This window comes from Saccostrea echinata, unplaced genomic scaffold, assembly GCF_033153115.1.
Source record: "Saccostrea echinata isolate AGI-Se365-2 ecotype Australia unplaced genomic scaffold, CSIRO_AGI_Sech_v1 ptg000054l, whole genome shotgun sequence".
NCBI lineage: Eukaryota > Metazoa > Mollusca > Bivalvia > Ostreida > Ostreidae > Saccostrea > Saccostrea echinata.
In genome coordinates, this window is record NW_026889803.1 from 68126812 (window position 1) to 68138490 (window position 11679).

General features: G+C 32.7%; 1 protein-coding gene across 1 annotated transcript; it reads left to right on the forward strand.

Moving 5' to 3' along the window:
• The first annotated feature begins 1526 nt into the window (after positions 1 to 1526).
• Positions 1527 to 11178, forward strand: LOC133172721 (G-protein coupled receptor dmsr-1-like). The gene is made up of 2 exons (XM_061307675.1): positions 1527 to 2308; positions 9824 to 11178. The coding sequence occupies exons 1-2, from the start codon at positions 2290 to 2292 to the stop codon at positions 10963 to 10965; spliced, it is 1161 nt and encodes a 386-aa protein (XP_061163659.1). The 5' UTR covers positions 1527 to 2289; the 3' UTR covers positions 10966 to 11178.
• The last annotated feature ends 501 nt before the right edge of the window (positions 11179 to 11679 follow it).

The window sequence follows — 11679 nt, forward strand, 5'->3', positions numbered from 1 at the left end:
TCCCTCAGATTGTCGGTGTTTGATAAAACTAGAGAGTACAATTTGTTTCAATATTTACCAATTAAGGGCCCTCATGGGGCAAAAAGAAAGTACACTGTAAACACATATATAGTCGTATACATGTACTACATATACAGAAAGAGTTGCATGATTGATAGAAGAAAGACATATAAAAGGAGGAATAAACCAGATAGTTTTTATACATATACATAAATTCTGCACAAAGTACATGATGAAGTCATATATTTCCATATATTCCTAAGTGAAATTATATGCCTTTTTACAATTTTTTTTCATAAATTTAGAAAATATATTTTTTTCTTTTATGCAATCAATATCAGAAAAACAAAGCAACGATGGCTTTTTAACAGACTTGAGTCAATGTGTGCCAGTTTACATGTACCTACAAGTATAAGTACTCAGGTATGTAAGACAAGTATTGGTCCCAGTTTTTGTTCTGTGTATTACGTGCAGGTAATTAGCGTCTTTTATAATATTGTCACTAGGTAACATGTTAGTTGTTATGGTTATAATGAAAAGGACTAATTTCTCTGTAGACTTTACCTGTATACTTTAAAATAATCAATTGTCATACCTTGTTAATTAAGACTGACTTTAGCTTTGACACATCGCCTGCGACCTTTTGTATTTTTTAACTACTTATAAACATAATGTAGAGAACTAGATCAGTGCGCTCGCTCTCTCTCTCTCTCTCTCTCTCTCTCTCTCTCTCTCTCTCTCTCGTTGTTTGTTTCCTTATTCTTGTTTTGTTATTTTTATCCGTAAATAATGGAAACCGAAGCGATCCCTGACAATTCTACAGAGTCAAAAGGTGAACAAACATGTTTTCGCAGCTTTTTCTCGCCGTTAACTGTGTAGTATGCAGAAGCAATATTCTGTGTTGATTTGTGTGGTAACTTGAGATCAAAATATCTACATGTGGATGACAGGTTCTGACGGTCGATTGCAGAACGGTAATACTGTACTCGGCAAATGTCAGAGGATGGTTGAACGATAGACTGACAGACGGGAACAAAAACGAAGTCAGATATTCTAAGCATTTCATAAAGAAATATAAAGTGAACATGCAAATATTTATATTATGTATTAGAAAAAAATGCATAGAATACCATATTTTTTAAAAGAGAGAGAGGGAGAACTTCCGTCCACACAAAACCATTTTTAAAAAAATAAACGAAAATAAGATTTCAAAAAAGATTCATTTAAAAAATCTTTTAATCAATTTCTAATCGTAAGATCTAATATGAACAGTGAATTATACCCTCTTGATTACCGTCCGGCTAATTCTTGCATATATCAAGTTTCGTTAAGGCTTTTTCTTCCATGTTCAATGCTTTTTGCACCATCCAGAAGCGTCCCCTATCGGCGATTACGTAGAAGAACAACTTTTTTCCCGGTATATTGTTCTATTGCTGTTGGCAGCAGACATGATAATTCGATTAAAGCAATAAAAATCGTTCATTGTTTCTTAGCCCCAGTAATCTTTTTTAATTCGCCTCCTTACAGCGACCAATTGTAGAGAACGCACTAAGGACAAGCAATTACAGGCCATAACTCAAGTCTAACAGACGCATAAAGAACATTATCTACTTTGTTTTCGGAAGGAATCGATATTCGGGAAAAATATCGATAATCAGTTGATGTACGACTAGTTATTGGTAAGGTAATCTGTGTGGGCGTTTTTAAAATCCACTTATTAAGCATCATATTATTGTGCAGAAAAGCGGAAGTCCTGATTTTGAGCAAGCCAGCATGAATAAATGTTAAACCTCAACCTATATAGATACTGATTTAAAATGGAGCCTGAATATTTCATATTATTATCCTCACAAATCGTCACTGTATCTCCAGTGTAATTGTGAAAGACTGCAGTGATTTCCTCGACAGAAAGCTACAATTTCAATTACATCGATATCATAAAGCATTGAGTGTCAGGCGATCGGATGTTATATAAGGGATCTGTTGTTTCCCGCGGAATCAGTATGTCACTTTCGCTGTGGATAGAAGAAGTCAGTGATGGCGCAGAACTTATTGCAGAATAAAATTAAAAACTGAATCATTAAAAAGAAAATTATAAACGTCATCAGGTAAATTGTCACACTCCTACACTGCGTTATGGGAGATGGACCCCCTTGAGGATAATTAATTTTCTAGCTGAATCATCAAATGTGGGCTCTGTAAAGTGTGAATTTAAATCTTCTATAAGTTGGATCTTTATATTCTGACACCTGTAGCATCCATGTTTACTTCTGCAGGAATAAAAACAGAATGGATTCCAATACAGAAGGTAATATGTACATTTATTACTACAACTCCAGATGGGGTAGATTAGAAGTCACGGATTTCGGGGTGGAAGGGAATATATATATGAATGTATCATGGGGATATTGATAAGTTTTGACCAGTGTCAAAGTAACAGTTTATTTTAATTATTTTAATTTTGAGCTCCATTGAAAGGAAGAGATTATTGAAATGAACCAACAGTTTTAACTAGTATCTTTTTATTTCTCCTTTTTTTCAATTTTCAAAGGATGCATCATGCCAGAAAAAAAGCGAAAGTGTTAGCATTATAATGCATTATCTGCCGGAATTCTGTGCCTTTTTTAGCACAGCATTTTTCTACAAGTTAAGAAAAATTAAATTTAATCGCACCATAAACCACGTTTCTGGGAAACGGTATTTATAGATCCATCAATAAGAAGTTTAGTTGTGGCATTAACTTACAAAAGCTTTTTGTTTCTTTGTTCTTCGTAGTCTTTGCATTGAATGTTTGTTTAAACAGTGTTTAAAAATACAAGGCCTATTTTTGCCATATAATCGGTGTTATCGGTAGGCTGTAGGCAAATTTGTTCGACTTATGTATAATTCACATGCTCAACGTATAGACATAAGTATTTTTTCTTAAATTCATCTAGGGACTGTATTTTGAATTTGCATTGAATGTTACATATCGGAGTTAAAATGCTATGATGCATATAATTTGTTGTTGTTTTTGTATACTTTTTAATTTTTTTTTATTTGATGACCTTCATACCCAGGGCCTGTTCAGTATCTGCTGCTGTTGAAAGATCTTATCAATCGATCAGATTAGTCCTACTCACCATATTATAATTGATATATAAAAACTATTCAATTTTTAAAGGGGTTATTCGGCTGTTATGAGTGAATAAGTTAAGAATATTTATCTGTACTTATTATTTATTTTGTAATAACGATGCTTAGCTACTATGTCTAAAAAAGGGCAACATTCTTAATCAAAGAAAATTTCACACGTTCCTGGTGTTTATGCCATTATTAATCATGTTAATCGCTGCCAATTTTTTTCCTAATGATTTTTTCCACAAAACGCAAAATTCCGTGCAATGTGCTATGGAAATAAATGCTATTAACAACAATGATAATTAAAACAAAAAAATATTGAATACGATCCTGGGAATAATATATATCATATCAGATGCTATAGATCGTAGCATCGTTATCCCCAAACATTTTTAGGTGGCATTTTCAAGCTGCGAAGAGAGCGCGAAGAAACAAAGTATGTCTATTTCAATTAATTTGAAGATACAAAGTATGTCTATTTCAATTAATTTGAAGATACAAAGTATGTCTATTTCAATTAATTTGATCCCTGTCTTGCTTTACTTCGAAATACCTCAGTAGACAACACTTCTATCTTGATAGCAATTAAGAAGCACCTCACAATGTTATTTGACTTATTTAGAGGACAACCATTGTGAGATATGTATGACAATATGTAATTGAATTTTAAGGCTGTTTACTGGAGGGGGTTGTCGAACTTGGCTGACGTTTGATTATTTCCACATCATATTACGAAGTCGTAGGTACTTTGTGTCAGATTTTCTGATCCAAACCTCTGCTAACGTCTGATTAATTTTTCATGATGTACTTTTCAAATAATCGATTTCCAATACATTGGTTCCTGTCACTGACACACGTGTTGGCAGGTAAATTATTAACACGTGCTCACCTGTCGAGGATGTTATGTTTTCTATAGGTACTTTACTGTGTCTTGCAGGTAAAGGGGCCTCAGATGTTACAGATATGTTTATCACTGAGCAGTAACCGCGTGAACCTAATTTTATGTTCAAATCATGAAAACTCATTATAATTGACAAGTACAAAATAAATCATTTTGACTGCTGTAAGTTTAAAGTATTAACAAAACCATTCTACCTTTATACAGTTACTGCCAGCGTGCCTTCAATTGACCATGATCAAAAATAAAAATTTCATCACACCAGACCTTCAAAACAAATGTTTTCAATGCAATAAACATGTTTCATTTGGCTTCATTGTAAGGTTCAACATTAAAATTCTACTATAATACTAATGAATTTACGAAAGACATCTAATTTATATTTAAAATGTACATTAGGGAAGCATATCATGCCGGGAAAATGGCCTTTTGCTTTTACATTTTTTTTTAAAATAACAGTTATTTATTTCAGTTAGAGTTATCTCTCTTAACAGAGGGTTGTTGAACCTTAATATTGCATCTCATCTCTCTTAACAGAAGGTTGATGAACCTGAATATTGCATAAATATCATTCGTTTTCGTAATCGGACTTTCATTCAATTTCGTTAATAGAAACGAGCAGTAGAAATCGCTAAATATCTTTATTAATTCAAGGATACAAAGCGGATAATTACATGTTTAAATTTACAATGTATCATGCCTATGTAATCCATAATATAGTTCAACCTTACCGTGCAGTCCATTATGTAACATTGAAAATTAGGGGCATTCTCTGTATTAAGATCACATATCCTGTATATTATAAAATGGACTTGATTTTTTTATATATATAGATTTACACTGTGGTTCTTTAAATAAACTTTCGTGTTTTTCCATTTGTCTTCTGTGGGTATAATTTTCGATATCACCTAGTCCTGTTCAAAGAGTCGTCTACGCTGAAGGATCTTACTTACTAAATGTATATATGTCAGTACGGGCATTTTGTTTGATTGAAATAAAGCTATTTGTAATCTATTTATTCTCCCCTTTCTGTTTTCAATAAAAGAAAAATCTTCACAGCTTGAAAATACCACCTAAAGAATAGTGGGTGATAACTATGCCACAAACTCTAACATCTGATCAGAGAGATTATAATCGCAGGATCGTATTCAATATTATTTATCTTCATGGGTTATTAACATGATTGTTTTTTTTTTTTCTTTTCATCTCGTTTAAGGAGTGAAAATCATTAAAATAAATATCACGATTTATCCGGGTCAAATATTCCAATTGATTGTTTATTGTTACGTTCAAGAGAGAAAATGCATTATTACAAGGTATATCTAAGCTCAACAAGACCTTTGTTTATTTAACAAATAAGGATTGATTTATTTGGTTGATGATCAATGAAGACAAACCAGTAATTATCTAATTGAGTGAATATCTATTTAAAACTTTCAGGAAAAAAGTGGTGATATCATAAAACTGCAATAATAATGTTGTAATAACATCCACTTTTGTTTACACCAATTTGAAAATCTCATGTACCTGTTTCCCCATACGCTATATCTACATGTAGTTTATAGTTTAATATTGGATTTTTTTTTTAATTTCTTTCTTTCTTTATAAACTGTCTTTGCTGTTATGCCCTCTGGGCTCAAAGTTGGAATAATCTTAACTTTACCAGAGATGTGTGATATTTTATTAGTCCCCTACCGGTGAAACCGGAGGGGACTATAGGTTTCCTCCGAGTCTGTCCGCCCGTCTGTCGGTCTGTCTAGCTGTCTGTCTGTCTGTCCATCTGTCTGTCTAGCTGTCTGTCTGCCAGTCTGTCCCACTTGGTTCTCCGCACTTTTTTCTAAACGCTTAAAGATATTGAGCTGATTTTTAGTGTGTGAGTGTATCTTGATGAGTTACAGGTCAAGTTTGCATTTCCTTCCGCGTCAATGATTTTTTTTACGGAATTTAGACCTTTTCAATTTTTCAGGGTTTTCCGCAATTTTTTCTAAACGTTTGCAGATATTGAGCTGATTTTTGGTATGTGTCTTTACCTTGTTGAGTTATAGATCAAGTTTGCATTTCGTTCCGCTTCATTGATTTTTGACGGAATTGTGGCATTTTCAATTTTTAACGGGAACCAGATTACACTTGCTGGTAGGGGACTAGTATTGCTAATGCAATACTCTCAGAATGCTTGTTTTCCTTTAGCCTTTTCAATATTTGATGACCTGTTTACTCTTTACATCTACATAATGCCTCTCAAAAGTTTAAAACCTGGTCCTATTTGCTTTCAACTACTGGCTGATATTTCGTGGCATAACCTTTATGCATTTGATCAGAAATTTCGATACCTTTACAACAGAATATACAGCTGTATTTTACATCAAAAGTTTTATAACAGCAGCTATTTATAAATACTTCTACAACAGTGTATATATCTCAATACGTTTACAACAATAGATATTTCAATAGCTTTCTAACAGAAGACATTTCATCACCTTGATAACAACAGATATTTCACCTTTATGACAGCATATACCTCAGTACCCTTATAACAGCAAACAATTCGTTACCTTTTATAGCAGCACATATTTCAGCACCTATATAACAGCAAATATTTCAACACTCCTGATTCCAACTCTGATGTTTGGAGGTCCGTGTTTGCTCTGCTCCTATTTTGTAATGTTTAATGGACTTTTGAGCTCGAATAATGTTCGTTATCTCCATATATTTCACTCTTATAACAGCAGAAATCTCAGTGCCTTTATAACATACATATTTAAACACTTATTCAATAGCTATATAACATCAGTTATTTCACTACCTATTCAAAAGTAGATATTTCATTACCATTTTATAACATAAGATATTTGAATACCTTTACAACCAGATATTCAGACACCTATGATGATATCACACTAGCTTAATAACAGCAGGTATACATCTGTATTTCAAAACCCTTATAATAATAGATATTTTAACACCTTTATAAAACAGCTGATATTTCAATACATCTATAACATCAGATATTTGAAACATCTTTGTAACAGCAGCTCAGAACAGGAGAGATTTTCAATACTTTTTTAATAGCAAATATGTCTATACCTTCATAACTGTAGAAATTACAATTCAAGTTTCCTTGAGACTACACTTTTTAATAATAAACTTTGAAAATGTGGTAATAGAAGAACTACACACGCTGATTCGAGATTCCAGCCAACATTTTACAGACACTTTATTAATATCTTTAGCAATTTTACTACTCAAGTTCATTAGTATTCGATTAATAACTCGTATATAATTGTCAATTAATTAATTGCTCTCTATTACATCTCATTCTGAAAAAGGGGTATAAAATTTCGTCCCTTGAAATCAGACACTCACCGACTTTTAAAATGAATATGGATTTGAATAAATGTCCATTTAATCTTTAAATATTTTAACTAATGTAGAATTAGCCATATCAGATTAATAATAAATATTTTATTTAAATTCTGATCCGTAAATTCTAAATATTAAAATATTTCAGATATTTGAGTTCTATCGATTGCTGGAGTTGACATTGTCCCCGGGAACCCAATCTTCGTTCATCAACGTATGTTCTCTTGTCTCATTAAGATGTTCCATCAAATTTATAATCGACGTTTCTTAGCTTGTCACAAGCCACACTATTCTCCAAAACTGAATTGAAATCATTTAATAGTAGAGTTTTCTAGTGGTCAAAAATAAGTATAAACAGACAAAACTAAGTTAAAAATAGTAATACTGTATTCTACCCTCTTTAATGTAATGTGATCCATAAATCTTTGTTTTTAAATATTCCATTAAGTCTGTTATGCTTGAAGAATATAGTCGCATTTTATGCAACAGCTTTTTGTAAAACACATTTTGATTGGCCAATGTACTTGATGTTTAAAGCAATTAAACGAGCATTATCGGAAGTGAAAGGTAACACAGTGCATGCTGACGTATTAACGTATCAACGAAATAAAATGTAAACAACAAACAAAATACCTAATTTGCATTAGAATAGAAATAACTATCTTCTCATTTGTTATTTGTGACTGTAAATGCTGATATAACGGTCGTAAATAACAAATGAGAAGACATTCAATCCCGAATAAGGGTCCGTGTAGAGGAAATTTCCGAAAGGACCTTCTTTAAAAATCTATGAAAACACTTAATGCATAATTTAAACAAAGGATAAAATTGTCCCTACTCCTTGAGGTAAAATTAAAACATATTATGTAAAAATAAATAGCATTTCCAACATAATATACATTCACTGTTTAGTTGCACATTTTTTTCAACAACTTCATATCAGATGATATTTCAACACCTTTATAACAGCAGATATTTCAATACATATATAACAGCATATATTTAAATGCTTTTATAACAGCAGATAATTCAGTACCTTTATAACAAACATTTTAAACCTTTATACAAAGATGCATTTCAATACTTTTACAATAGCAGATATAAATACCTTTAAAACAGCAGACATTCAAACACCTTTATAACAACAGACATTTCAACACCTTTATACCAACAGATATTTCAATACCTTGATAACAACAGGCATTTCAAACACCTTGATACCAACAGATATTTCAATACCTTGATAACAACAGGCATTTCAAACACCTTTATAACAACAGGCATTTCAACACATTTATAACAAAAGGCATTCCGATACAGTTCTGCAGCTATTCTAGCGGTAGCCACTACTCGACTTTCCTTAATATTAAAATTTTGAGAATGAATTTTGATGAGAATGTTTTAATCTAAAAACTTGAGCACTAACTCTCGATTTTTGCCTACCTTTGAAGCACACATAATCTAGCATATTTTTCTATCACAGGTTTTCTTCACGCAAAATCAACCACATTGTCATTCGATTAATAAATCTATTATCATTGTCAGTTAAGGTCTGACGACACGTTCCTCGAATATCTGATTTTTTAACATCTCTGTAACATACCAGAAATCTTTCAAATTATTATTGTCTTCTTATTTCTAAAAAGTTTTCAAACTGTCTTAAAAATAATAACTGTGATATCAGCAATTCAAGTGAAATCTAATAGGGTTATATAGAAAATATCAACCTCTGGTATCTTGCACACATGCCTTGTAATGTACCTCATTTTTCGCGAGGAAACTTATTAAAGCAGCGAAACTTTAATCACAAATTTTGGGAAAAATATATATATTATTGGGAAACGTGCCGTTTGACCTTAATTGAGTTTAATTAAATAAAAGTGTATAATTTTTTTTCCATTGAAATCGTTATCTGATTTTAACCAAGATTTATTTTATTTCAATGTAGTAGATATAACATAATTGATAACAATGATATTTCATCCTTAATGTCGAGGAAAATCATTATGATTCTTACTCATAATGCTGAATTCATTTATCTCTACTGTCAGGCCACGTTATTGCAGAAAGTACGTTAGACCCAATGCAAATAAACAAATGTGGATGTCAAGTATTGGCAGAATTGAAATTTTGTTTACTCATACTTTACATGTAAATAGCCTGCCATAAGGAAGTATTTGGCACGAAATATGCAAGGAGACATGCAAATCAGGCAACTGCCACTTACAAGCATAATTTCTGTAATTTACTTATGAATATTCGGAGAAACTGTGTCCACTCCTAATACTTAATTTGAAGAATACGTTTTATTTTTACCAGGATGAATCAGTTTTGCTTAATGATATGCAGATCTTCTGGGTGTATTGCCATTCCTTTACCTAAACAAGTTCATGAGTTACACCATTATGCATAATTATCTGATTGATCATTTTTTTTTCTTTACAGAAAATTGGATCCTTTTCACGGATTTGTCATTCGTCAACAACACAAATATTTCATTTACAGCCATGGGTTCAGAGACAACTAATGGACTGATGACATTCGGCCATTGGTTCACACGTATCCATGGCTACGCCAGCTTGTTCACGTGCATTTTTGGGATATTTACTAACCTCTTCAACATTTCTATTCTAACACGTAAAGATATGTGGAACCCCACCAACTGCCTTCTGACATGGCTAGCTGTCTCAGACATCCTCACCATGATCCCTTACATTCCATTCTCCCTCCATTTCTACTGCATCCACAACTTTGATGAAATCTCACAAGAAAAGTTCTCTCGCGGCTGGACCACGTACATGCTTGTCCTTGTAAATTTAGCAGCGACTACACACACGATTTCGATATGGCTAGGTGTCTCATTGGCAGTTTTCAGGTTTACACAGTTACGGACCACAGCCAAAGGACCTTTAGCACGCATGAGGAGTATGCGACAAGTCAAATACACTACTGTGTTAGTATATATTCTTTCTACCCTGTGTTTAATCCCTAATTACTTGACCAACGAAGTTGTTCAACAGAAAATGGATTCCAACATAACGATATACGTCCTTAATGATTTAAAACTAGCCACCAATGAAACAAAGCCGATCGTGCTCGCTAACGTTCTCTCCTACGCTATTGTGGCCAAATTCATTCCATGTGCACTCATGATAGTGTTCGGGGGGTCATTGTTGTATAGTCTTGGAATCAAAGGAAGGCATCGAAGGACTAGACTTTCGGCTGGTCAGCCGCCCGCAAAACGAGGCACGAAGCATTCCAAGACGACTAAGCTGTTGCTGGTTGTGATTATTCTATTTTTGGTAACGGAGTTCCCTCAGGGTATTGTGATTTTCATGAGTGCCATTGTTCCCAACTTTTACAAGTCTGTGTATGTGCCTTTAGGAGATTTTATGGATTTCCTTGCACTTGTGAACAATGCCATAAATTTTGTTTTGTATTGTAGCATGAGCAACCAATTCCGGTCTCGATTTTTGGAGATGTACTGTAACAAAAGACGTGGTTTTAAGTACACAAATAAGTTTAGTTTTACGTATTCTTTATCGTCCTTCACCAAAACAACTGTAATTGATTCCTTAAAGAGATGAAACAAAATGATAGATTGTTTCCTTTGCCAAAGAATGTGTAAATTTATTATTTGTTACTTAACTGTTGTTTCTTTACGGACTAAATAACTTGACTGGCATTCCGTACAGATTTTTATAATAGAGTCCCACTTCACTGATACATGAATCAATTGACTGAGTGAAGTATTAATTTTGTACATGTCTAAAAATATGTATAAAGAAAGTCAAAATGAATGTGTTCTTTTTCTTTACAGCAGTGTGCTTTGATATAATAACGTCACATAATACTGTGTAATAATTTAATGAGCACTAAAAAACAAAATAAAGACCTGAGTCTCAAAACAATGTAAAATCTAGGGTACAATAGATATAAGAAAGTGCGATGCTGACTAGAAGGCCTGCATTTACAAGGAAGAAGAAGACAGAAAAATATCCTCATCTTTTTTAATACATGCTGCAGGGCAATTTACGTTTCGTATTATTCCAGGAAATACTTCTTTAAAACGAAAAACATTTTGATAACCGGACCTTTACGTATTTTTTCTTAAATTCCTAGTTTTATAATATAATTTTCATTGTTTTTCATTTGTGATATACTTCCTGGAAGTCATGCCAGTAACTACATACAACCAATGGTTAAATGTCGTTAAAAAAAACCTCACAAAGACCTCGATCCGATTTTTAAAAATTATGGCTTTGGTGAAAAATTTTGCGGAAAGTGATACTTTAAAAAAA